Source organism: Paralichthys olivaceus, chromosome 5 (genome assembly GCF_024713975.1).
Source record: "Paralichthys olivaceus isolate ysfri-2021 chromosome 5, ASM2471397v2, whole genome shotgun sequence".
In the NCBI taxonomy this organism is placed as follows: domain Eukaryota; kingdom Metazoa; phylum Chordata; class Actinopteri; order Pleuronectiformes; family Paralichthyidae; genus Paralichthys; species Paralichthys olivaceus.
Window position 1 is genome coordinate 16,719,951 of NC_091097.1, and position 27,654 is coordinate 16,747,604.

The window sequence follows — 27,654 nt, forward strand, 5'->3', positions numbered from 1 at the left end:
GTGTTGTATCATCTGCCATGAAAACAAATCCCATGTGTGGAATTCAATACTGAGATTTTAAAGTTGTTATATTAAGATGCCAGCCTGCCAGAGACAACATCAAAATAGTTTTGCATGAATGTTTTTGACAGATAACATTTAGTTATAACTTGTTTTTAATGCCAGTCTCCACATCCTTATCTGCATCGGTTTTCTTTTCAAGTCAGTGGACTCAGATCCCACACACACAAAAAAAGAATAGTCTGACAGGAAGCTGCTGAACCAAACCTTTGGATGCAGGATTTGACTCTTCAGCTGAGAATACTTCCAGACCTGATAAGAGGACAGTGACAGGAAATCTCAACACTCTGCAACCTGGAGATTTCAAGCCACCGGAGCATCTGTGCCGATAACTGCAGTGTGTTTGACTCGTTCAGCGAGGAGTTCACCTGTTAGTGGGAAATCATCCCAATGATTGATCCATCTCAAAGTTAATGATGGAGGACGTGCAGGCCCCTCACTGTGTCACAGATGTGAGTGGGAGAGGAGGCCTGCTGCGTTCAGGTGTACAGCCCAGTGCAGTGAATCATGAATGAGCTCCAAGATTTTAATGTCTTCACCAAGCACGTAAATACAAACTCACTGCAGCGACAACGATGACAAAAACTTCACGGTTACAGATCTTGAGTGACATGAAATACATTAACACGTATGTTGTCACCTGTCAGTTTCCCTGTGCTACATAGAATAAAAGTGTAGCTGCTGCCACACAGTGGCTCATTAACCTCAGCACATCCTGTCACCCACTCCTTCTCCTCTCCACCCTAATATCAACACACACACAAAGACAGACACACAACACAGACTTCAATAAAACAACACCACATACATTACAAAATATACTTTTTATATATGTGTGTATATATAATATATATGATTACAAAGCACTTTGTCGTGGCACTTTGTGATCACCGTGATGCCTCAGACAAACGTGACACTGAACAAGATTGACAAGCAAACATTCAAAATGAACACTTACAAAGAATCGAGTTTACACGATGCAGCGTATGAACGAATACAGCTTCGCTACAGCCCAGACGACAACATCCATCATTAAAGAAGACACATCAGTGTTTGGGAGTGCTGTGTGTGTGTGTGTGGCTGTGTGTGCACTGCATACTGAGGAATCCCTATCTGAAAACATGACAGTAATAACAATCTTTTTTTTTTAATATGGAGCCTGGTGGAGATGATCCTCCAGCACGGTTGCATTTGCACTTCTGAGTCTCACCTGGCCTTTAATAGAATGTACAGACAGAGACACGGTGGGCGAGCAACCTCAAAATGTTGGTTTTATTCTACCTAACAGCAGTACAGATGTGAACAGACGGGATTAGTTTAGCTACAATCTGACTGTGAGACTGAGGCCCACTTCTCAAACACACTAAATGAATAAAGGATGAGGATGTAAGGCCAAAAAAGGGGATTCGGTTCACAGTCTGGTAAAATGGTGACAAAACAAACTGAGAGCTGTATGGCAAAAAATGCTATACCCACATCAACAGTCGTATTGATTGTTCATACAAAAAACAGCTGTTTATTAAGAGCAGAATGAGAATAATCTGTTTTTCTCGTTGTCCCTGCAGATGAATATAGCATTTCAGATTGTAACTCCTGACTTGTAACTGTCACCAAACACACCACAGACATTTTTCTACGCATGACATTAAAAACAGATTTGAATTCACATTTCAGATAAGGGATGGCGGCCGATCCAGATTCCCCCTCAGCTCAGAGCTCAGTGAAGAAGTCAAAGGCGTCCGCTTCTCACGTTTGGAGCTGAGATTGGCTTTTTGTGTGTGAGCAGACATTTTTACCTCGTTCCCGCTCCCTCGCTCCCTCCCTCCCTGCCTCCCTCTCTCTCTCTCTCTCTCTTTCTCTCTCTCAGTGTGTCTCTCTCTCTCCACCTGGTGATCAGCATCAGCTACACCCCGCTACAGCAGCCAGACTTCTGCTTCTGAGACTCGATGTAGTCGTGTATCTGGAACTTGGGCTCGTTTGGCTGCTGTGTCGCTCTGTGCCTCAGCTCCCTGATGGAGAGAGAGAGAGAGAGAGGGAGGGAGGGAGAGGAGGTCAGATACAGAGAGGGTGGATGTGTGGGATTGAGTACAGACAGGGTGAGCGAATTAAAAAAAATGAGAAGGCAAGAGAAATAAATCAAGCAGCAGGGTGAGCGAGAGAAACGTCCCTCTCTGCTGAGATTTAATCAAAAAGCCTCTGGCATGAATCATTTCATCTAACTTGCACTTAAAATACCCAGCGCACGAAGACGGCAGATCACCACATTACTTTTCCTGCACCGCTCTAAAGGAACATGCTGTGCAAATGTAACAACCCTGCTCACATTTCCTGCTATTCACTGAGAAAGGTGTGTTCACAAGGAAATCAGACAAAACAAGAAATCAAATCACACAGTTAATGTTCGCGATCCACACGCAGCCTCAAATGTGCACAGTTTAATTCCACAGAGCCGACAGGAACAAACATCAAATTAGCTGAAGAACCATCAGGGGGGTATTTAGATTCAGGACTCCGAGGGGGAACTGTGAACATTAATGCCACGTCAAAGAAAAATATAAAAATACACAAAGGTGAGGAGAAGAGCAAAGAAAACAGATTCAAAAACACAACCTTCATGTGTTTATCAGTCCAGAAGCATGACCCAACATGAACTGGATTCATTTTGTTTTGCTTTGGCCTATTAATGATTACTGCTACTGCTCATTCATCTGGTTACATGGTGTTTACTGTAATTAATCATTAATTCTTTCCAGCATCTTGTAAGTCCTTGACTTTAAGCTCAAATTAAAGACAAGTGATTGATTAACCCTATATTTATTTTAATTTGTATTTCCTCTTGTTCATTATGTTTAACCAGCAGCACTATAGTATGAATTCAGTGTAGAGTGAGAAATAGTAAAGTGACAAAATTAGCATCTCTTCTTATATATCTTTAACCTTTTGTAAGCACATGGGGGAAAAAACCCCAAAACAGTTTCGTTAGACACCAGGGGGCCATCGAGACGCTTTGGCTTCACTTTTGGGAAGCTCTCATATCCTCCATTGTTTTAAAGAGTGAAGTGGCAAACCTGTTAACAACTATTGCCAGCAACATCCGGCAGCCACGCAGCAACATGAGCATTCATTTGGTGTCAAGTCCAATATTTACTCCCTTTTTTTAGCTAAGTTTTGTTCTCCACCAACTCCTCCTGGTAAAACTTTATTTGCTAATGCTCCACTATGTTCACCAGCTAATCGCTACCTTGGACTTTCTGTTGTTTGGTGCCAGGCAGCAGGTTGTGTACTTCATGACTTACTTTGCTATAGCGAGAAAGGCCAGCTCCACATTGACTCCCGTCTTCGCACTGGTCTCCATGAATGGCACACCGTATTCCTGCGATGAAAAGGCATTAGAAGAGGAATTGGAGTGTCTGTTGTTGAAAATAAAACCACATGGTGCCGATCTACTGAACTTTACCTTGGCCAGCTTCTCTCCTTCCTCTGTCTTCACGACCCTCTCTGCAGCCATGTCTGACTGTAAGCCAGCAGTGGGGAGAGAAAGCAAGTCATAAAGGAGAAAGGTGAAAGGTCACAGCTTCACCATGCCATTAGCTACAGTGATGCACTCCCATGTCAGCCCCCCGCATCACCCTTATCTGGCTGCCCCGCTGAGCCCTGCTGCTCTCACAGCAAATTATCTGAGCTGCCGCTGTGTGACATCTCTGGCCCGTGAGCACGGTGTGTCCTCTCTGAACCACCAGAGGGAGCTTTTAGATATATTGGCAATGACTGCTGGTTGCAATGAGACATGAAAACTCATCTGTTCCTCACCAGCAGCGTTGTGAAGAAAATGGTTTCATGCAAGACAAGCTCGAAGCGAGTGCATTGTTATTTGTATCGCTCTGTTTTTCCAGTGTATCTATAATGATCATAGAACACTGGGTGATGGGTACATTCTGTAAATGCACCCACACTATTGTCACTGCAGACAAATGTGCACATTAAAATCAACGAAGACACACGAGCATGATTAAGACGCTGTTTCAAGTTTGCATTCATGCATGTGCTGCACAGTGGAAGCATTTTCTGCCTTTTGAGCATTCTCATGTCTGTCTGAGTGAGATAAGAGTGCGTTAAAATTGTGCTAAGGGACCACTTATCCTCCTGATCCTTTTATGTAACGCAAAAAAGGAAGCTTCGCTCACCTTGTTGCCGAGCAACATTATGACCACATCCTTCTGGGCATACTCGTGTATTTCTGTGAGCCAAGCCTTCAAAAGTGTCAGAGATAGAGAGAAACATGAGAGACAGAGAGAAAGAGATTCATAACCTAAACACATACCACCACTCAAAGTCTGCATTCTCCCCTCCTGTTCTCTGTAATAATATCACCATCATCCAATCAATCATGGCAGGACTGAGTAACTCTCATCCTTGAACACTTTTATTGCTTTTCATCATTGAAAACTTGGAACTGTGCAAGCAAGCGAGCAATATCATCGTGTCATTTCCAAAGAAGGCTGTGAGGAAACGTTGGAGGCCCTCACAGTACTTTGCATGTAAATAGACAGAGTGGAGCATTAAGCTTGAGAGGGTTTAGAAGCAGGAATTGAGAATGAAGACAGAGCAGAGAGAGAGAGAGAGAGAGAGAAGAAAGTAATATGAGACTGTCTTACCCTGATATTGTCAAATGACGTCTTGCTGGTGATATCATAGAGCAGAAGTAGAGCTGCAGAAAGAGACAGAGGAAGAGAGCAGTTGAAAAGTTATTATTAAATTGCTGCACACTGTCTTATGTAACATCGACACCTACACACCATTTCTATGCACACTAATAAAAATATTCACACATCTCAGCCAGGTTGCTCCCTTACCTACGTCCTGAACTCCCCGAACCACCACCCACCCACACACACACACAAATAACGAAGTATCGCAATATAATGAACAAAGGTTACCCTGGGCGTCTCTGTAGTAGGCGTGCGTTACACTGCGGAATCTCTCTTGGCCGGCTGTATCCCAGATCTGCATGAAAAAACACATGATGACACATCAGCTAACGTGGGAAAACTGGACCATCCTTGACGCTCCTCACCTCAACGACTGAGATGGAACGAATGCATATTTGCTTAAAATTGAATCCAGAGTGAAATCTAGCTGCTGATGAGCTAGCTGCAGCAAACTGCTAATCCCTGATATACGTTGTTTCGTGTAAGTGAACAGATGCGACTCACAGTTGAGGTTGTCTACTGCTGATGATAGTAATATTCCTCTATTTAGCCCCAAACAAACTAACAAAATATTGAGTCAGTAGGAAGATTTTAAACTTTTTATTGTATTTGTAAAACAGTTTTAGCTGTGTTTCTAATGTAGGAGCCTTTGCAGTAAACTGTGTGTTTCCTCCACAGACTGTTTATAAAAATGGACGATTGCATCTCCACTTCATATTGTTAGATGGATTTGAATGTTTACTGTCCTTGTTGTGTTGCTTTTCTTTATTTCTGCCTCCCAGTGGATTTTACTGGAAATCTCCCCTGATCTTTAGATTGACGTTTTCATTTACAGTTCTAGGAACATTTGGGCGAAACGCGGCTACAGACTCATGGTGGTTTCATCACGTGTCATCTGAGAGAAGAACTGTCCACCCAGTGTTGAATGAACAGGTTTGGAGGTTATCTGGGTTTGCACCTTGGATGAACAGCATGTTTTACACTACATTGCAGAGTCCCTGATAATCACATTATCACTCTGATATCATTGTCACGCCAAATGTAAATCAGCGACTTCGACTGGATTATTCTTGTAAGTATCATAAACTACCAGATGAGTTTAGGTTGCGATACAGAACAGAGGATTTATCATTTGTTGGTGTAAAGTTGCATGCTCTTACCTGGAGTTTGACTTTGAGGCTGTCGACATCCACCACTTTATTCTACAGAAACAAGGAGAGGGGGTGTGAGGGACTGATAAATCACCATATGCTCCAGAGACTGGAGTGATCTGAAAACTGCACAGGAATGAATGACGACTGCAAAACGCTCTGAGACACAGCGTGTGGCAAAAGAAACAAGACGACTAAAAGTGTCTTTGAATGCTGGCAGAGAAAGTAATTTACAACACCCACGTAACAACAAGGTCCCAGGATTAGACTTAATTACACAACAGTGAGAAAGACGACTGGCAGCATAACAACGGATGCCCCCATTAATTTCCTTCAGCCCTGTAATGGTGCCCTCTGATTTCCTGTAAAGCTACGATTGGCCTAAAATTGTTTAGAAATGCCAGATATAAAAAGACTAACTGTGGTGATTATTGCAAAAGAACACCAGAGGCAATTAAGAGTGGAGTGGAAATAAAGGTTAAGATAGCATGCAGTATTTTGTCAAGCATGCTCAGTCATGCAAAAAGGAAAATACAGGTTCTTCCATGCTCTCTTTCATGGGTAGTATCACAATCATAGCTGCATCTCAACAAAACACCCTGAAGAGAGAGGTTGAGAAGAAGGAAGTGCATCGAGCAAATGCAGCACTTCCTGGATCACTTCATAACTTCACATTAGTGACAGGTCATCACAATGAGTTCCTGCCTTTCCTGTGAATAAGCAGCAACACATTCCAGAAATGCACAGAGACAAAAGAGTCACTGAGCAAGAGCCACCGAGCTACAGCCACCACCTGCTGAATCCTTTGCCTTGGCAGAATGGACATGGTTCAACCTCTGCATTAGTTGCCATGGGTTTCCATTTTTTTCCCGTCCAATTATGACGTGAGAGGAGCCTGCATGCTGAGTAACGAGGAAGCATGCCGAAAATAGAGCGGCCATGTAGCAGGCTGCCACAACAGCACCGTCTGTGTGCAGAGGACAACCTCAGCCCATTGACTCCAATGCATCTCTCTCAGATCAATCTCATTTGTGAGCAGCTTTAGCCCCCGTTCACACTCAAGGAGGTAAACAAAAGGTAATCCCTCACATGAGAGCCATTCATCTGAGTAAATACACATTTAATCCAGCGCATTCATCAAATGAATGGATGTGTAAATCAATCACTTCCCCTTTTTAGTGCAGTTCATGAGCAGACGCGAAGCACAGTACCTGTTGCTTTGGCTTTAATGGGGGGAAAATGAAATGTCAGACATCCAGTGTGCTGCCTTGTGTCTACGCCATCTTCCAATGTTGAGAAATCTGTTTAGCTAATGCAACAAAATGTCCTCTTCAAACCAATTGATTTGCTGTTAATGGGAATGTTTTGCCTTAATTGGAGGGAACGATTTTGTGAAGAAGGGGTGAGAGGACAGACCACTCACTCAGAACAGCCTATTTTCCATGTCCAGCCCCACTGGAGGAAAATATATTGTATAAATTGGCTCTACATTCAGCAGCGGTGTTGTGTGTGTGCATGAGATGTGTGTGCGCACAAGGTGTGTGTGTGTGTGTGTGTGTGTGTGTGTGTGTGTGTGTGTGTGTGTGTGTGTGTGTGTGTGTGTGTGTGTGTGTGTGTGTATAGGTAAGAGCTTGTCTGTCAGCAGTGTGACTCCTCCACGTTCAAGTTGAGCTGCAGCCAATCTTTCCAGGAGATGGGGACGTGGGCAGGCATCTGCCAAGCCATTTATGAAGCTGTCCACACTGCACTCGCAGCACAAGTGGTCTGTGAACTTGACTGCTTGGTGAGAGGATTTGTACATTTGGTGCTATCGTCGGCGGGTGATGAAGTGTTCAGTGTGGACGTGAGGTGATAATTGGTCTGATGTCACTCAAACAAGTGGACCCCTTGTTGCTTTGTAAATATCAGTAGGTTGTTTTTCAGATTTCAGTACTTTCTCATGAGCGTATAACAAGAATATGAAATGAAGAGCTGAATAATGAACAATGTTATGAATCATTCTGTGAGTTCTGGGGCTGCTCTGCAGCATCTCTCTCACCCTAAAATCTATTCCAACGGTGGCTATAAAGTTGCCTCCGAGAAATGCTCCATCTTTAAAGCGCACCAAGATGCACGTCTTCCCCACAGCCGAGTCTCCGAGCAGCATCACCTAAAGCAAAGCCACCACCAGAGAGAGGGACAACAGGTTACAGCTGGATAACAACACGAGTTACAGAACTGTACATGATGGCAGAGCAGAAATTCTAGTTCCTGAGAGGAGGAGAAATTTGAAGCTGAGGGAGGTGTTGCATAAATGATTTTGCAATTAAGGGAAAAGGAATATTTCACAACTGGGAACACGATGTTTGATTCAGTTGCAAAACATCTCATTTTGGTTAATGTGGCGGCTCATTAATGCTGCTTTAGTACAGATGGTGTTGTGATCCACTGTTGACTGAGCTGCCACCAACATGTGACACACTCTCAGTTGACTGGAGGAGGGGGGGGGGGGTTCAAGATTACACATTACAGATTGCAGTAAACTCTGTAATTTTGCTCTGAATAATTATTTTTCTCAGCTGAGCATCCTCCTCCAAAACTTATCGATATAATTACAACAATCCATCCCAGAGTGTGGTTTAAACCTTCACTCGTTCCCCTTTGACAGTGAATCAGAAGCAGCACAACACAATTAAACTGGAATTTCAACTTCTCCCTTTTGTCTCTGGGCCTCGATGAAACATTTTTAAGTGTGGCTGTTTATTTGAATTGATATCTCACGGGAGGATTTGCAAGGGAGCAACAAGTACCTACACCCTCAGCAAATATTTGCATCAGGGAGGGCGGACAAAGCAACCTCAAGAGATTTACAGGCTCGGAGAGACTTGTCAGTGACACGTATCACATTAAACCTGCGGGTGGATGGAGCACAGGGGGGGGCGCATGACTAATGGCTAATCAGCTGTCAGTTGCTGCTTTTTGCACTTAAGATTATTTGAGAGATTATCCAGATGTGAGGATTATTCATGCAGCTGTTGCAGGTACACCCACTTGTCTGTGCGTAAAAAAACACCCACTTGACTGTGCGTAAAAACCCATTAAATCCAAAAAATGCTAAATCAACACACACTACTGCAAGAAGACGGAAATACACACCTTGAAGGCAATGTCATAATACTCGTTAATAGAGGCGCATCTCTCCAGCACATATTTTGACGTCCCGTTTTTGGTCTGCTTGTCCGTCAACGATGTCTTCCTCGTGGACATCGCAATTCCCCAAGAAAAGAAAAGAAAAAGTGTGGGGCTGCGCGGAGCCAAAGCACAGCTGTTATCTCCGAGATGTGTCCAAGAGAGACGCGCACGGTGTGTGAGGGGGGGTCTCAGTCTCCGCCAGCCTCCAGCCCCGCTGCTGCTGCTGCTGCTGCTGCTGCTCGCATACTGCGTGTGGCCGCACAATGAGAGAGAAGAGAGAAACAAACACACCTTAACGTGACACTGTCAAAAAAAAAAAAAAAAAAGAAGACGGAAGCTGCGATCGAAACTTGACAAACAATCAGTGAAGACGTCTGTGCCTCAGCGTCAACACGCAGCAGCAGCAGTCAGTAGTCAGGAGGAGAGCTGGTGACACACAGGCGGAAACATTTCTGTGCATCCTGGCGTGGGCAGAGGATGAGCTGAGTCTATGAGAGGACAGCATCCAGCAGCACTCGTGTTATTCCTCAATGAGTTAAAACACCAGCCTGTCAGTCAGGCTGCAGGCATGGGGGGGGGGGGGGGTGACTCATCCTCCACAGGTTGTGCTGGATCATCGGAGGGGTCAGAGCAAAGGGCAGCGAGCCACACAGGCTCAAATGTGACCTGGTGCTTCAAAATGCTCAACATGCACTCGATCACCTGCAGCCGAAACACCGATTTCCATGTGCGTAAAAGCGTTTGCATGAGCATCCACGTCTTTGCGCGAACCTGCTCCACAAAGCTCTCCCCTTCCCCCAAGCATACTGCAATGAAATTGAGATTATAAAAAATTTCTCCTTTGCTTTTAGTGTTCTTGCATTTTTGTTTCTTCTTGAGTGACTCCACTTGTAGCACATGATGCAAATCTGGTCAAGAACAAACTGTCCTATCCACCAAATCCTTCTATTTAATTTTGACAACCTCTCCAAAATGGTTTCAGACTCAATTCAGACTCAAAGACTCTTTGTTCCTGCAGCATTTGTCTCCCCCTTGTGTTTGACTCAAGAGGACGAGCTGTCTCCTCTCCCCTCTCTCTCTTCTGTGATGACCAGGCCTATAACAACACAAGGCCAGAACCAGGGATCAGCCATGTTATATAAGTGACATGCAATCTCTTGTTCAAACATATGACCTCATCAGAGTGTGACACAGGCTGCGGGCAACATCTCACCCCGCTGACAGGGACGCAGCGATAAAACATTTATTTGTGTGTGGAGCCGGCTGAACGCTTGACTGGCTGGATTTGGGTCACGTGGAAGTTAAAGAGACGCACAACAAGGTGAGTCAATTTAACATATCAGATAATATCAAGTGAAGCATCAGTCACAAACGCACACCAGGCAGACTCTGTGTTCTTGCATCTGCATATTTCCCCCCTGTACTTGCTGCTTCATTACTCACAGCGGAGAGTGGCGAGGAGAGGAAGAGCCTCTAAAACATCTCAGAGGTGAAAATTTATTCCAACGCAGGATACAATTTTACCTTTGTGTGCATTTATGGTACTTAACATTAATCATCCGTGTCGAGCTTTGTCAAAGATGAAGGCAGGTGCAGACATTCCCAAAGTGGATTTACGGGTTCCGTCTGACACCCTCCAGTTCTCCTGCAGGGGTTCTGAACCTTGAATCACACTCTCAGCAACGAACTCAAGCTAATTAAAAATGGCAGAACCGATTTTATACTTTCTCTCCAGATTTCCGGCTCCTCCGTGCTGCTCGGATGACACAAAGCCGGGTTGTCACTGTCACAGCAGAAACAAAGACAATGCAGCAAATGAGTTGCGCATCTTTGCTGTTTGTCCCCCAGACATCCAGCAGCAAACAGCCTGTCGCCATGACGTTCATCAGTACTGCTCTCTTCACAGTAATTTAATCTAACAGTGGCATCATTAAATATAATAATGTACTCTCAAGCACCCCTCCAACACACACACGCACACACACATACTAAGTGTTAAGGATCATAATAAATGCAGTGAGAAGATGCACCAACCCACACTGGAGATGATGACCACCACTGATTCATGCTGAACTTCATTGACGCACTGAGGGAGTTAAACCCTCCACAGCAGAGAACCAGAGAGGATCTGCCCTGCTGTTACTTGTCACGACTTCAGTGATGTGTCCTTTCATCAACTGGGGGTGTGGAGGGGAGTGGTTGAGGGAAGGAAGCAAGGAAAAAAAGAAAATGTGTGGGGGAACAGGATAGTCCGGACTCACTGTGAAGCCGATGCCAACGGTGGCAGTGAAGGAGCCTGGGAGGAACTTGCCCTGGTCGTACTGAACCAGCAGTGAGGTCTTGCCCACTCCACTGTCTCCCACGAGGATCGTCTGCAGAGAGAGTCACAGAGTCACAGAAAGGTGACGGCATGAATCTGGGCTCCACTGCTGCCTCCTCGCTCATCGCCCGAGGCCGTGTACGCTGGGCCGGCACACGGTGCAGGTTACTGTACATGTTCACCTGGTGCTCAGTGCTCGGCTCTGTGGTCTCTGATGTAATGTGACAGCTTCCATGTACAGTGGTGTGTGTGTGTGTGTGTGTGTGTGTGTGTGTGTGTGTGCACATTAATCCAGTGAGCCTTCACCCTGGAGTCTCTAAACCAGGTTTGGTTCATCTGGACCTCCACCTTTTATAAAATAGTCATGCATCAACTGGTTAAACCTGTTTTTACCAGATATAAATCAAACCACACTTGCATGCCTGTAAAAACAGTCGTGGCTGGCGTGAGAACCATCAGGTCATGATGCATCACCCTAGTGGGGCTCTGCCGTTTTGACACCACAGTGCTGGATGTAGGAATCAATCGGCCTTGTCGCCATGGTTATTGTCTCATTGGGAGCTGGTGGTCCAGCCTGAAGCTTCCTGGCAGCAGATGCTTGCCTCTTTTATTGAAATTTATCACCCACCCTCCTCCTCCTCCAGCAGGCCAGCCCCGCTGTTTGCCTCTTATCTGCAGTTTCAAAGTGCCCACATATGGTGCAAGCTCTACAGCACACAGCGCTCTGAAAGCCACAATACTGTCACTTTAATCACTGACATCCATGAGTTCTGCACATCTTCCTTTAAATACAAACATTCAGGACGGTTTGAGTTATTAAACGGACGGAAATCAGACAGTTTAAAGTGAATGTCTGCAGAGCCCTCTGGGTGAAAATCTAAAATGATGCATGAAGCAACAATTTCTTTATGGAAAAACAAAAAGCTTCAGAAATCAAGCAAATTTAGACTGTGGCCTTTTTCAATATAAATAATTTGCACGGGATGCTTTTGTTTATTACAGAAAATGCAGACCAGAGGCGAGCGACTCTGTGGATGACTCACTGAGCAAAGGGGAACTTGTGCAGTGTTTATCTGTGTAATCAACATATTACTATTTCATGCTTCCTTCATCAAATTTTGATGTCGCATGTGAGACTGCTCTCAGGACTAAAGCTGTTGGAGCAGAGAGCAGCGGTGAGGGGGTACTTTATCTCCAGGAAGCACACCTGTGACAGTGTTTATGTAGGTGTGTGTGTGCGTGTGTGCGTGTGTGAGGATGGAGGGGGGAGTTTACTGTGGCCGAGGACCCGACAACAGGGACAGAGATGCTGAGCCTGTCACCATGGCAACATGAGATTTCTCTGTGTTGTTTGGGTTCATCACGAGTCCCAGAGATCCGTCATAATGAGATAGTTATCAAGAAACTGTGGAGAGGAAACCCAACACTCTCATACACGTGTTCAATAAATCCCTTCATTATCTTTAGTTGTTATCGTTTGGGGGACGCAGGGGCGCTGGAGCCAATCACAGCTGACTACGGGCAAGAGGCGGGGTACGTGGACAGTTTACTGATGAGCTGACACATAGAGATGAACAACCATGACCTGCATGTCGCTGGACAGTCGGGAGAAGCCGGAGCACCCAGTACCCACTGCACCCCAATAAATCCAGTTAACTCACAAAGTCAAGTACTCGAGTAGACGAGTAGAGACCTCATCACACGCTTAATAACAATTATATAACAGTATTGATCTTTTGTTAGATATCTCTGAATGAAAACTAAAAATATTTCGCCAGATGTTTGTGTTTGCCATGTCCTCAGTGTTCACTGTGAACAAACATGGACGACATTACAGCTCCACAGAAGTGAAGCCAAAGCATCTCCATCAAATTGCACTTCAAATCAACAACACACTGATGCTCGTTCAAGTCATAATGTTTTGATGAGTGAAATGTCATAATAGACAGCTGGGACCATCCCCCGACCACTACCATGCGGACTCTGGCTGCAAATGACGTCATCTCTGCAAGATGGCAGTGTTTGTATAAAGGATCATTTGGCTTCATTCTTGGACAGTGGGACAAAGTGGAGATGTGTTGTTCATACAATAGAGTCCACACACACTAATGCATAGATTCCTCTGTGTTTTAAACATCTTATCATTAAACAATCAGGTGTTGTCCCCTTTCTGTCGTCCTGAGACACCAAAAGAGAAAAAAAAGGTGTCTTTACTGTCCATAGTAAGTAAGTCCATAAAAATATTTTGAAAATATATTGAAAATATAACTTAAATTAAGGGGATTCTATCAGAGTTTAGAAAAAAATACATCTGTTTAATGATTACACTTCTTGTACAATAATGAGCAGCTCTGTATTTTTGTAGTTTCTCACTCAGGCGGCTTCTTGTACCAGCGCATGAAAGTTTATTGGATATTTAAATAACTGAGGACAGTTGGCCCATTTTAGCCTTCGAGAGGATGGAGCCGTCTCTGCCCGGTGTGCTGTGGAGTTTCTGGCCGAAACAAAAAATATAACCACGGGTTTAATCACTGAGGAAGCAAGAGCCAGTTCTTGGGCTCACACACACAGAGCAATGCTTGTTTAAACATACTGAACCGTTTTCTGAGGGTGTTGAAGTTCATGCAGGAATCAGGAGAGATAAAAACACTGAGTCTGTGGAAGGAAGATCTAATTTGGTTCATCATAGCCATAACTGAATTATTAAAACCACCATCATAAACTTTACTAAATACATTTTCCCCCAATTACTTCATGTCTTTGGGGGGATTTAATGAGGTTACAGAGCCAGTGTAGAAAGATAATTCTCATCCAAAGTAGTGCAAAAATAATCACCTTATGCATGAGGTCTTCATTGTAAGGGAAGGTTGTGGGTGTGTGTCCGTCCTCTGTGTCTGTGTCGACTGCAGATGATCCATACGCGCTGTCTGAGGAAACCATCCCCACCTCCTCCTGCCGCGGTGTCACACTGGTGTCATTCATCTCGCTGATTCTCCCTGTCGGACGTCTAGACTTTCTGCAGAGGTGAAGGTCAAAACTTCCTCTACTCCTGTTTTTATACAGTAAGTTTTTTTCCCAGTCTGTCACTAATCTCCTGTTAATGTCCTCAACAAAGAGACATCAAGTCCTCTGGATAAGCACTAACCTGACTCAATATTTATATGAAAGAGTTCCGGTTAGAGACCACCACTGGGTTGTAGCTTACAGTATTTATGAAGGAAAAGCATGTTGAGCATTTTTAACAAGGAAGCAGCATAAACATGTCCAACCTCCTGCTTTTAAGTGGAAATAAAACTGAGTGACAGTTGACAAACACGTAAACAGGAGACATTAAAATGACAAAAACTTCTTATAAATGTTTTTTTTATTGAGTCATCAGTCAGGACTTCTATCCTATGAGCTTGTCCAGAGGCGTACAGCGACAAAGTTCCCTACTCAGATAAGAACCACGGCGCCAACCATGACTCACCAGGACCTCTGCTCTTCATCATAGCAGCACGGATGGAAACCTTAACATCCCACCCTCCTCCTCCTCCTCCTCCTCCTCCAAATGAAAAAGTGAATAAAAATAAAACAAGTCTGCATCAGATGTCACTGAACATGTGGACCGTCAAATACAACATAAGAAGTCAGCAGTTTTTAATGGTTTAACAGAGAACTCAGACAATTCCTCTCAAAATGTGTAGAAAAATAAAATCTGCTACGCCGATGACTTTGCTCGCTCCTCTCAAAAGGAACTGGAGTTTCACCGAAGCAGCTGTCCTGTGCAAGGTAAACAAGGTCACTTGAAAACTCATATGGTGGCCAACTACCATTAATGCAAACTAAGACAGACAGGGGGCTTCACTATCCTCTGGAAAGGCGTTAATTGCACATCTCTGGAAACTATTCTCCCGTATAAACAATTCATCTTCTCAGCTAAGTAAAGGCAGCTTAGATTCTCTTTATCACACTAAAATCAGAACTTTAAAAACATACAGTGTACCGTTTTCCATTGTTTGGTTGGTGAACATAAAAAGTCGAAATGAAACGCACCTTTAGAAATGAAATGGGAATAAAGAACCAGTGAGGTAAACAGAGCACACGAGTGACAATACTGCATTTTTAAACTGATACAATGGAGGTATAACGTACACGTATAACCAGGTTTGTAATTCGAAAATGTTGTATTTAAATGGAAAGTTTTGACTTGTTGGGAAATACAAAGCAGGCTGTAGCTGTGTATTTAGTGCGTAAACATGAGGTCGGTTATAAATATTCTCATTTGATCTAACTCTCATAAAGAAAAGGTATTTCCCAAAATGTCAATCATTTCCTTTTCAGTTTCATCCAAATTCTTTTCCCTTTGCTAAACTGACTTTGATTTAGATTTTGACTTTGATTTAAAAACCAAATTGTATTTAAGCTGCAACATAGAAATACTTAAAATTCATGATAAATATGCAGTTATCCTCACAACTTACTGATTGATCATTGGTTAAATAAAATTTCAGATATTTGTGACGAATGCCCATCACTAAATCCTGAAGTCTGAGATGGCGTCTTATTTTGTCCACGCAAATATCAAAATTACAATGATGCAAGATTCTCACATTGAACTGAAAAATCAACTGATGGATCAAAAGACAAATCGATGAATCGAAAACTCGTTGCAGCTCTAAATGACTTCAGAAGATTTGAGCATTGTCACATCATTAAACTAAACAATCTCCAGCTCCACTAACTCTCTTGTTTTGAGGATTTGGACCACACCACACATCCTTATCCGCCCAGCTGACGTGAAACTGAGCATCTTTTGAGTTGAGATTGTTTGATCAACGTTCTCGGAGGGATTTTTGAATGCAGCCACACCATCTGCGGCCCTGTTACTGCAGCCGTCGAGGCACTTGCTTTGACCACAAAAACAACGCAGAGTGGCTTTTTTTTTTTTTTTCAACAACGGACATCAGAAACACTTGAAAAGTCATTTCTGGGAATTAACAAAAATGACACGTTAAAAAAATCATACGTCACAGTAAACAGAACTAAAATAAAAGAAGGTATTTGTCTTAGAGCCTAGTGTGATTCAAACAGGTGACGTGCCCGTGACTTTTTGAACGTCTGCTCCTCGCACTGTGACCGAGTGACCTCTGTGTGACGCCATAGTCGTACAGTAAAGTGCACTTCATCTGTCTGCTCCACATACTTACACAGAAAATGCTTCAAAATAAGCACAATAATATGATTCAGAGGTTTCTGCTCTCCCTTGAAATGAAGCTCAAAGTGCAGCGAGGAGACCCGAGTCGAGGTTTGACAACTGCTTTCTGATTCTTTCAAGGAAAACTGAAACCTGTGTGCAACAACACATCTGGCATCCATGTAATCACTCAGCAAACAATGACACAAGTCTACGCTTGCGATCTTCTATGTGCAAATATTCAGCAGTCATATCCTCCGGTTTGTCGTCTGTGTCACCACTTCACTAAGAATGTCCCGACTGCTCAGTGCAGAAAGTTTTCTTGTGGTTGTTTATGTGCCCCTGAGCTCTGAGCCGACCGTCGGGATAATATCCGGTTCACACAGGTTCTCCTGGATCTCCCTAGTGTAGGTCCAGCTCTCCCTCATTCTTCCTGTGTATGTGTTACAGTCTACAGTCTCTCCTCTCTTGGGGCTACCTGATACGCCCGTCACTTTTGACAGGGCCCAGTTCAGACTTGGGGTCCGGGGACAGAGAGCTCCAGGAGGTTTTGGAGCAAGGTCCCAGTGCTGGGCAGGAGGAAGTCTGTGTGGTGCACAGGTTGCCCATAACCCAGAAGGTCCTCACACCACTGTCCAGCCACTCTTCAAGGGGAAGACCCACAAGCTGGGCTCTACGCTGGGCCTCCCGCATGGCAGGCTCCTGGGGAGGCAGCTTCAGCAAGGAGCTCAGCTGCTGGAAACTCTGCTCCATGTACATGTTCCCAGGAGGGCCTGCATGGAGCCAGCTGTCCTCTTCTGGACGGGACATTCATATTCAGAGACAAAGAGAAAATGAAAAAGGGGAAATCCATCACATCATTCATCTCATATATCTCATATTAATGAATACCAGTATAGTAATAAAAGAAATAAAAAGATGGAATATTATGATCGTTATCCTCAAACTGTCAAACTCACCTTTGCGTAGTGGCTCCTTATCTTTGAAGGTTAGCGGCATGACAAGGAAGCGAACTTCTGCCACACGCTCCCATTGCTTTAACACCCGCACTGTCCAGGTCCCGGGCCGCAGGGGGCGCTGCAACGGCGGTTTGTACTGGGTGTATTCTGCATCCACATCCACTGTGATGTCGTATGACGCTGCCACCACCAGAGCCGGGTCAAGCCACACAATAGTGGCTGTGAGGTTGGGACCACGGGCCCAATTCTGGACTGCCAGCGGTTCATCCAAAGGCCCGATGACCCCACCGAAGTTACGGAAGATTCGTTCTTTTGGATCCCACCCTGTGCCGATCTGTCAGGGAGAGATTCAGTCAGTAGAGTCCTGAAATAAGTGTGTGTGTAATGTGGCCCAATAAAGTGAAACATTTACAACCACATTTTTAATACTTGACGACAAGGTAAATGATTATGTTAGAACTTTCTGCACTCACCATCCTCCCAATATTAATCTTTAAACCTAATTAATCTTCAAAGGTCAGCGATGGTCAGATCAAGCCCTGATCATATCACCACAGTCTTTACATATCAGGGAGAGAATCTTTCTACGCAGCAGTTTTCTTAAGGTGCCTTCATCTTTAAAGCTCAATTTTATTTTAAGAATAAGCATCTATCATGAGTCACACACAAGGTAAGAGCTTCTACCCCAGAGGGCACTTACTTCCAGATTCTTCAGTCTTTCAAACTCTTTAAGGTTCTTCTCCAGTACGAACGAGGCCTGCGGCACTGCCCACATCTCCAGCGTCTCCCTGACCTTTGACCCCACAGCCTGAGTTTCCTGACGCACCACGTACCCTTGGAAACGGTCGTCATAGAAGTACAAGTGTACCGATAGAGGATAGCCTACTGATTCAAACCTAATGTGAGGGAATACATAAACCATTAATGTCATATGAAAGTAATGTATATTTAATAGAGGAACATAAGACAAACTTTCTACCTGCAGGACTCCACATTGCTCTGAGCCGTCGCCAAATTCTTCAGACCCAGGCGAAAGAAAGAAGTGTAAGCAGTGAGAGCCACGTCACTGAGAGAGCCGACACTGTCCGACTGCTCGAACACGCTCTCCCAGTACGCCTTGATGGCAATGGTGCCCGGAGCGTACTGGCCGTAGAGGTGAGTGTCCAGGATGTCTATGGCCTCCTGGTTCACTGTCGACTCAAATTTACGGGCAAAGAATGTGGGACGGGTCAATTGCTGTCAAAGAGAAAGAGAAAAAAACAGACATGAACCAAACTGGTGATAAAATAAAGCTGTAAGAAAGTGTACCTTGAAGCCAGGAGAGTTGTGGCTCTGTGCTGCACTCTGGCTCTCTTACCTGTATCCGGATGAGGTCTTGCGGTTTGAAATCATTGGGAGAGCAGCCACACCAGTCGACAATGTGCTTGTACTGACATTTACAGCCAAGCTTACGATTCCAGTTGGTGACCCGCAGGTTGTTGTCCACCAGGGTGTCACACATATGACTGTTCCCCAGCACCGTGTGGAAGAAAGACTGGGGAGAGAGTGCCGGGGTCAATAAAATATTTCTCCAGTGAGATACAACAAAGAGGGGGAAAGTACTGTCATCAGTCAAAGATGCACATCAGCGGTTTCTAACACAACTTCTTCAGATTGAAAAAGGTCATGCAGGTCATTGAACACTGGTCTGGCATCTCTGCTGCATACTGCACCCAAAAGCTTCAAATATGCTGCTAAACACAGAATATAAACAGACCACCTGAGGCTCACTTACCTCAGCGGGGAGCAGGGCGTAGGAATAGAACTGCTTCAGCCCTGTAACCAGGTCATCCTGGGAGTTGATGACGTACTCCACAAAGCGGCGGGTGAGCGCAAACCAATCAGAGCCACCTGAGACCTCCAGGCCTTCTGGGATGCTGCGCTCCCCAAGGCGCCACATGTGGTTGTCACACTCGTGGAAGAGACGGTCGAGGCCCTGCTTTTTAATAAACCTGGAAGACAAAAGACGTTGGAAATAATAAATGATCATTTATCAAATGTTTTGTTATTTAATTTGCAGACTTGCTGGTTATATGTTTACGAGATGTCAGATGTTATTAAGAGAGATGTGTTTTTATGGGGTTGTGTTAAAGCTAGCGTCCTCACCGTGCATTCTCTCTCCCGTGTGACTTGAGGAAGTTTTTGTCTCTGTTCTGAGACAGGAAAGCCACCAGTTCATCATTGGTCCTGCAGGAGGGCGTGAAGGTGAGTATTAAAAGGAATAGAGGTTAGGTCAGGAGGATTCTTTGGATATAAAGGGCTTGAACGAGCGTGGTGCTGGTTGACGAAATCAACAAGGAAGCAAAATAACAAAAAGCACCACAAAGGATTTGACATCAAAAGTATTTAACATTTGCACAACCTGACCACAGTAAAGTTTAAAGCCAGTGCAAAGTTTCTCAGACATAACAGCTATGTTTTGTTTTGTTTTGTATTATGGAGGTTATCCGAATCTCCAATGTTACTGCATGTGGCTGACCAACCTGGTGGGGAAGTCTGTGGCGCTGAGATTGATGAAAAAATCCCATTTCCAGTCCAGCATGGAGAGCAGGTCCTGCATGCTGCGTAGGTAAGCCTTCAAGAGGCTGGCCCCCCCCCAGATGGTGATCATCCTCCAGGGCGTGGCTCGCACATTTGGGAACTGCTGGGCGAGCTGCAGGACCTCTCGGTGCATGTAGCCGGACCGCTGGAGGATTCAAAAGCAAAAGGTCAAACGGTTACATGAGTTGTGTTTCTGCATCACTAATGTAATCCAGTTTTAGTTGGGTAACAGTTGCCACATATCTGCAGCTGCCACTGTGCCAGGACTACCACACAAAGCAGGCTTACACTGAAAGAGAATCTGATCCGAGAGGAACAAAAGCCACGTTGTGCTTTCTACTGCGCAAAACAATCAAAATAAGCCTTTTTTGCCTTGTGGTAGGTTGACTGCTTATTTCTTTAAGTGGCTATAGGTGACAGCGAGACAGAAACAAATGAACTAAGCTTAGAGGACAGTCTGGAGGGAACTGCAGAGGAGGGATTAAACATTAGCAGGGAATAGAGGATGAGATGGAGAAAGTCAAAGAGCTGACAGGTATTCAAGCCTTCAGCAGACGCATTAAAAGTGGTGAAAGATACTGCTATGAGTGAGCATGTGTGACCATGTGTCTGTGGGTTCAAAAATTTCACCTATTCAACTTTTAACGATTATTTACCAACCGATTAACCATCATGTTTCCAAATAAACAGAGCTAATTAAGGTTCTGAAGCATTAAATAAGCAGGTAAAGAGAAAAAGACAGAAATTAACCGCCCAATGTCTGCGACCTACTCTGACATATTTGGCAAGAATATGTGTGTGACCTGATTGTGTTCAGAAAGGAGAGCAACAGAGTGACAATCATCCTAAACTCATACTCCTCACTGGCATACAGCAGGAAAAAAGAAAGACGTATGGATAGTAAAGTGTGAACAGACTGATTCCAGTACCGGACCTGTTATAGAGTCTCAACTCTCAACAGGCTTCTGTCTCAGTGATGGGTCGATGAGGTCTGGCAGGCACGCTGTCTGAGATTGTGTCTGTGGTGTGACTGTTCTACTGATTCCTTATTCATCACTGCCTCCGGTGATTCTCTCCACCGTCCCTTGGCAGCAGAATGGGTTGGACTCCGTAACCTTTCCGGCTGCACAGGTGCACTGACAATAGGAGCCTGTACCTCTGCTGTCCCTGCTCTACACACCTGAGGTCCCCGCCTCACCATCACCAGCCACACATTTGTCTTACACCTTCCAGCCGCACATGACAACAGACCTTTCCTCCACTAAATCCAGCCCCTAAGAATAACCACGCTTCACTCTATCTGGGCTAATCCCCTTTACCATACTGAGAGACCCGTGGGATAAATTTAACCTCCATAATGCAGGAAGACCTAACCGGTTAAAGCTTGGTCATGAGCTCAGTGTAGCAGGCACCAAGCAGGGAAACAATGTCCAGCTTTAGCATGAATAAACAATACTGTAGGTCCCTAGCGCCTGGACGTTGCACGGGCACATTGCAGAGAATGTACAGTAGTGAAAGAACTTGGATTACCTTGTCTACATGGATGTAGTAGTAGTGGTCACGGTGGTATATGGCCTTGATGAGACGCTTGAGCTGCCGTACGGCTCGGCCGTGGACCATCAGAACAAAAGCCACCCTGATGGGGTTCTCCACTTTGGACAGGCTGTTGTCCAGCTCGCCAACGGACTGAACTGAATTTAATATACCTGAACAAAGAGGATGGAGGAATTGAGGATTCAGGAGTTGTTGTTCAATGTTCACAGTAGGCTGTATAATGGGTTTACGTCAGAAGTGGACAACATTTCAAAAAAAGCATTAAAATATTGTCTTTGTTTCTTTTCTTTTTTTTTAGATTCCCTCAAACAAGCCTCCCACGCACACATGCTGCCAAGTGTGTTCACTGGAATGCGCAACTAACCCAGAGGCGTGGGCTGAGCGGTCTGCTCAACTACAACCCTTAAACTATACTAGAATTGTGTAGTAAATTCAATGTTCATTCACTGGATAAAAAATGTGAAATTGGCTGCCTATGACTTCTAACTCAAAATCATTATCAAAATTGTTGAAGCAACATTTTTCTGCTGATCAGCTGCAGTTTTCTAATCATTGCCACGAGTTCACTTTAGAAGCTTCTCACCGAGCTGGGGGCAGAACTGAGGGAGTGCCTTTGGCATGAGCAGACCAGCCTGATGCTGGCACACGATGTTGGCGATCTCTTGTCGGCACTGCTGTGACCCAGCGCGATGGAGGGCAGAGAGGGCGTCCTTGCCTATGATGTCACACTTAGGCACAAAGTCACTACTGGAGGCTTGGTGTGCGCCATCCACACTGCCCGGCTCCCCTGGTATGGCGGCGACCGCAGCAGGTAGCTTAGCCGCCCCATCAGTACCTCCTTTGGTCTCGCTAAAGTTGCGGCTGCTTGACAAGTCAGGGGGGACGACAGCCCCCATTCCAGCGCCCGTCATCCCTCGCTCCTGGGGAGACTTCTGCTTGATACTGGGCTTTCCTCCTTGTCGGCTGGTTCCTCTCCTCAGCGCACTGGCTGCTGTGCCCCCTGTTCTCTCCAACCTGGCGCTCCATCTGCCCTTGTTCCTCACTGACAGAGAGTTTTGCTTCTCCCAATGTGCGGGGTCTCTCTTGGGGTCCTGGCTGTTGTGGTCTGGCAACTTAGACCGTCGTGTTTTCTTCTGAGGAAAGAGAGAGAGAGAGAGAGAGAGAAGAAAGCAGGACAGAGAGTAAGGGAGAGAGAAAAAGAGGGAGAGAGAGAGGAGGGAGACGTTGAATAAAAATATGGTTCTGTTTCCATTCCATAAGAACATCTTGGACAAACATCACTGAGAAGAGGCGTTGATTCAGAATCCAAGAATGACATAAGGTAAACAAAGACCTGCAATGACACCACAGCAGACAGAGCCCCCGAGGGAAGGATGTGTTTACTTGGTTTTGTTTTTTCATCCCAATTTCTCTGATCTGGGTTATTTTTAGCTGAGCCTCCTTCTTTTTGTGAAGCTAATCTGCAAAAAGCAGAGCTGTGGATAGACACACACACACATACACTAAAAGATGCATAATGAAACCAGCAAATCACTGCAGAAACCTCGACTAACCTGTGTCTCTATCCTCTGGCAAAAACTGCAAAGACAGTGTAAACACAGGTGCGTGTGTTGACAAACCCTTCATACACACAGGGAAACTGCATGAGTGTCAGACATTAAGGAGGTTAAATAGAGAATCCTTGTGTGAGTGTGTGTAGCAGAAGCACAACATTAACAGTCCACATCTTTTCACAGTGTGTATTTGCATGTTTGTGCATTAGAAATACACTCAGGGAAAACCACAGGATAAATATAGTGTGTAAAATTAATTTGCATTGTGCAGGTGAAGGGAATGTTCTTATAATTAACCCCAGTTAACCTCATTTGAATAATTTCGTCAATACAAGTGGTCAGGAATTCTAATCTTTCTGACACATAAAGATAAATATTCAATATTTATGGGTTTATTCCAACCACTAGATACATATAATAAAATTGTGTTTTGGCTGTAAGATCCCAGGAGGGGATAGACACTATATAATATATAAGGCAGATCCAAGATAAGAGTTGAGCTGTGTGTTTCCGCAACAGAAAAAATGTTTGAACATAAACAGGACTAATTTATCAAACCTAAAGTTACTTCTCCATTTCTTCCACTGTTGTATTTCCCTGTATCAAGTACACAGTTTGGCTTCAAAGCGAAAGCAGGGAGAGAATCAGTCTCACTGGAGCACAAATCACACCTCCAAAAGTGGAAGGCAAAAAAAATAAAACAGGACATACACCATTTTTAAAATACTCCAGCCAAACCACGTTATGCTTTGGCACAGCAGAATACTGGAAAACACAAAAAGCCCTTCAGAGAAGACAGAAAGGCGAGTGGGCTGAGAGCTTTCTGCTTCTGTCAGACGGCAGGCTCGCTCGCTCGCCTCATGCCGCTGGAACGCCGACAGCCCAGAGACGGTGGGAGCAGAGGAGGGGCTGGAGCCAGAAAATGCATGCCAATGAGCCTGCTGCCAACTAATACAGCACAGTCAGATACTGATTGCCAACTACACCCTGAAACCCATTTCAGTGGGCACGGTAGAGACCAGGTACAGTTTAGTCATTGTAGTAGGAGCCTCTTTCAGGGAGTTTACCTGGTTATTCGTTTTCTGAAACCTGACCTAAATCTCACCTACAAAAATAACTGCGTTACTTTACCTGGGGTGAACAATTAAGAGAAACCTGCTAAGCAGATTTAGATTTGTGCTAAAGAAACCTACCATTAAAGTCATGCAGTATGTTTTAAACTGAGTTTTACCAGACACAGAGCGTGTCAAAGTGACAGCACTGTCCTTCAATCTAAAATGATAAAGTCCAACAGCACCTGAAAGTGACACGAAGAAACCAGGTTTCAAAATCACATGTTATTGCAGTGCAATGACAGCATTGAAAAACTTTAACTTAATTAATGATAAGACAGCTGTTTGCAGCGATGTCTATTGAAATGCTTTTTTTGGATCTCTGTTACAAACTGAATCATAATCATATTTAGAAATTTCATGCATTTTCCTTTACATCAGTAGGACATTTTCTTTCTGTGGTTGCTCACAGCTACCAAAGTAATTTCTACACTCTGTGTGAAGAACATATTGTCTCATCTTTGTCAGCTAACTATTGATAAAAAGAATACTTGCGTTTAAGCTTCTTTCGTAAATGTTCTCACACATGAGACAAGCGCGCAGCGGGGGGGGGGGGCGACGCCTTTCCTTATCACTTGATTTCACAGCTTTTAATTAACACCATCATGTCAAAAATGTATTGATTCAAAAGAAAGTCGCACTGTCTCTTTACTTTCCAATGAAAGAGAGAAACCATATCAGCGTCGCCATCTGCTGAAGCGAGAAGCAGCAGCAGGAAAGTGTGGGAAAGCAGAGGATGATACAAGGATGACAGAGTTGTCATCTTCTCCCCTCAAAATCCTTTCTCTCTTCCATACAGGGTCTTTATTTGAATGCATGTGGCATGAACAGCAAGCCACTGATTAGAGCAGATGTTAGTTAAAGCGCCTCACAGAGGAAACCAGTCACACTCACTCATGCTCTGTTCAGAGGTGAAATATTGATTATTCATTCTAAAGTCTTTTAACAGTCGTCAAATATCCAAAGACCCCATACACTGCTATTTGCATAGATTTCTGCCAACATGGCTTCATGTAACAATGACATGCACAAGAAGCAGCAGTGTCACATTCCCCAAGCCTGAATTCACAGGAGAATGAATGAGACACATTTGTGCAGATTCTGTGTGTGTGGTTCTTATTCAATGTTGTGTGCAAATCCAGTGATCAGCCTATTCTCTCTGTTTTTGTCTGAGGTGCTGGACAGCAAATCTTTTTTTTTTTTTTTTCTTAACAGACCTATCTCAGCTACAGTTCACGACAAACCCCTTGACACATGTTTCTGTATCTTTGCTGAGACATGTTTAAACGTGCACCTGATGAAGCAGCAGAGAGCCTGGAGCCTTACGAAACAAACAGGTGGTAGAGGTTCAATGAACAGCACTTCTGTACTTTTGTTTTTGTCACAGTGCCAGGCTTAATTGTGTACAAAGGAAATTGATTACATCATCTAGGCTGGTGTTATTCATTCAATTCAACCTAGAGTGGCAACCTTTAGGTTAACCTTTGACTTTACTTATTAGCTCACAGCTTTAACTAAAATGGTCCACAGCAAATCATTTCAACGCTCGACCCATGTCCCTCCATTTACTGTCCCACAATGTAGCCTCGGTAACATCTGCTGCCTGCTGCCTACCCAGCAGACACATGAGTGCAATCTATCCATGACCCATGGAAAATGTCTGGACTTTCTCAGGACTTTGTCTTTCACAATGCGAAGAACAAAGGAAGACATTGTCCAGGTCAGACACACTCAAAACAATAGGAAAATCTGTTTTGGGTTTGCGTCTGTCACACGTTACAAAGGTTATCTAAGTGCTTACTCGCTCGTGGAAAATTCTCCAGACATAATCCTGCTGTATTCTCAAATGGGCTCACTCTGACATTATCTGGAGGTTTTACTGGAGGTTTGAACTCCAGAGAATGTCCTGAACCACACAGCTCTGAATAATTTCAGGTGAAGATCTGGAGATCAGTGCATGTCTGAAAGTAGCTCATGTAGAAAGGTATCTCATACCAACTCCATGCTTATCACATCATGACAGTGAGGCAGCTCGCTTCCCACTTCAGGTTTCAGCTTGCATTCCTGCGTCCCTCATCAGTACACACACACACACACACACACACACACACACACACACACACACACACACACACACACAGAGTCCTCCACAGGCCACATCTGTTCACAACTGCCCTCACCTTAGTGTGAGGAAACAGACAGAGCCTCCAGGTAGCACGATCCAGGTGTTCGAGAGACACACAGATTAGGTTTCTCACAGGAGGCAACTCTCTACTTAATTTAAACCTTAATCTGCCTCTCTGGGTGAGGGGGGTGAGGGGGGTGAGGGTCATCGAAGCAGAACAACGTGGACATGAGTCATAACCGCAGACTGTATATAAAGAGGTAATAACACAGAGTATTAATCATATAAAACAGGTTGTGCATGTGTTGGGACAATGACTCTTTGTTCGTGTCACTCGCAACAAAGTTGCATCACTTCATAGAGCTGCTCCTCATCTTCATCATCTTCTTCTTCTTCTCTGTGTGGAGTAAATCTGTTTCCTCTGCGAGTCCACGACAACAACCTTCTCACCGCTGTGACTCCAAATGAAATGTAAACACAGTCACTAGCGATCGGAGCCAAGCTGCTGCTTAAACAAGCCAAATGCCACCGAGCTGTCAGTGCTGCTAATCTCAGTTATTAACAGACAGGACAGGAGGACAGACAGAAAGACAGACAGGGCAGGGAGGGACAGACAGACAGAGAGAGCGAGACTCTCACACACACACACACACACACACACACACACACACACACACACACACACACACACACACACACACACACACACACACACACACACACACACACACACACACACAGGACAGAACGGGACAAGTCCGGTTGTAGTGAAATGTTTCGCTGCGCCCCTATCCCCAGTAGCCTGCTAACGTAGCTAGCCTCGGTAAGCCTCACTGTATCATAACACACGGATGAGCTAAGCTAAGCTAAGCTCAGCGCTAGCGGCGACCCCAGCCGCTGCCATGCCCCGGAAAAATAACCGGGGGCTTTTTGGGGAAGACAGTCTCTCACCTCCGCCTCGCCCTCCTCCAGACTCCGCAGACTCCATACGACCAGCCCCTGGACCAGGAGGATGGTTAACGCGGCGGCGATTGCGAGTTTGTATCGTCGGAGCAGCTTCTGTACCCGAGCGCTGGCCACCATCTTTACCACCGCCGCGCTACCGGGAGCGCGGCCACGGCGCATTGTGAGCTGCGCGGGCACGCGGCCGCGCTCGCTATCCGCAGGTTGGTCAAAGTTTGGAG

At 44.8% G+C, this 27,654-nt stretch overlaps 2 protein-coding genes across 6 annotated transcripts; both read right to left on the minus strand.

Annotated features, from left to right (window-relative positions):
- Nucleotides 1-865: 865 nt before the first annotated feature.
- LOC109643753 (ras-related protein Rab-37-like) lies at nt 866-14,425 on the minus strand. Of its 3 annotated transcripts, none has more exons than XM_069525370.1 (9): nt 9,056-9,474; nt 7,959-8,069; nt 5,930-5,971; nt 4,998-5,064; nt 4,716-4,768; nt 4,245-4,310; nt 3,518-3,574; nt 3,357-3,433; nt 866-2,069 (listed from the first exon to the last, which is right to left on the minus strand). In XM_069525370.1, the coding sequence occupies exons 1-9, from the start codon at nt 9,164-9,166 to the stop codon at nt 1,964-1,966; spliced, it is 690 nt and encodes a 229-aa protein (XP_069381471.1). In that variant the 5' UTR covers nt 9,167-9,474; the 3' UTR covers nt 866-1,963. The 3 variants fall into 3 exon arrangements, with proteins under 3 accessions (XP_069381471.1, XP_069381472.1, XP_069381473.1); XM_069525372.1 differs by lacking the exons at nt 7,959-8,069; nt 9,056-9,474 and adding exons at nt 11,353-11,463; nt 14,247-14,425 and having other exon boundaries at nt 1,306-2,069; XM_069525371.1 differs by lacking the exon at nt 7,959-8,069 and having other exon boundaries at nt 9,056-9,365.
- A 332-nt stretch (nt 14,426-14,757) lies between these two features.
- Nucleotides 14,758-27,555, minus strand: xylt2 (xylosyltransferase II). Of its 3 annotated transcripts, none has more exons than XM_069525367.1 (11): nt 27,422-27,555; nt 22,264-22,813; nt 21,657-21,832; nt 20,069-20,271; nt 19,692-19,772; nt 19,321-19,537; nt 18,904-19,080; nt 18,526-18,782; nt 18,247-18,442; nt 17,547-17,880; nt 14,758-17,381 (listed from the first exon to the last, which is right to left on the minus strand). In XM_069525367.1, the coding sequence occupies exons 1-11, from the start codon at nt 27,551-27,553 to the stop codon at nt 17,062-17,064; spliced, it is 2,643 nt and encodes an 880-aa protein (XP_069381468.1). In that variant the 5' UTR covers nt 27,554-27,555; the 3' UTR covers nt 14,758-17,061. The 3 variants fall into 3 exon arrangements, with proteins under 3 accessions (XP_069381468.1, XP_069381467.1, XP_069381469.1); XM_069525366.1 differs by having other exon boundaries at nt 14,758-17,384; XM_069525368.1 differs by having other exon boundaries at nt 14,758-17,384; nt 22,264-22,810; nt 27,422-27,554.
- Nucleotides 27,556-27,654: the final 99 nt, after the last annotated feature.

Excerpts from the sequence above, each read along its gene's own strand:
- LOC109643753 (XM_069525372.1), bottom strand. The coding sequence starts at position 14,393 with ATGAATGACACCAGTGTGACACCGCGGCAGGAGGAGGTGGGGATGGTT. Across the intron at positions 5,972-11,352 it reads CCGTTGGCATCGGCTTCACA|AATAAAGTGGTGGATGTCGA; the intron begins GTGAGTCCGGAC and ends TTGTTTCTGTAG. Across the intron at positions 5,065-5,929 it reads GCCTCAAAGTCAAACTCCAG|ATCTGGGATACAGCCGGCCA; the intron begins GTAAGAGCATGC and ends TTTTTCATGCAG.
- xylt2 (XM_069525366.1), bottom strand. The coding sequence starts at position 27,553 with ATGGTGGCCAGCGCTCGGGTACAGAAGCTGCTCCGACGATACAAACTC. Across the intron at positions 21,833-22,263 it reads TCAGTTCTGCCCCCAGCTCG|GTATATTAAATTCAGTTCAG; the intron begins GTGAGAAGCTTC and ends CTCTTTGTTCAG. Across the intron at positions 17,881-18,246 it reads AAAGACTGAAGAATCTGGAA|ATCGGCACAGGGTGGGATCC; the intron begins GTAAGTGCCCTC and ends TCTCCCTGACAG.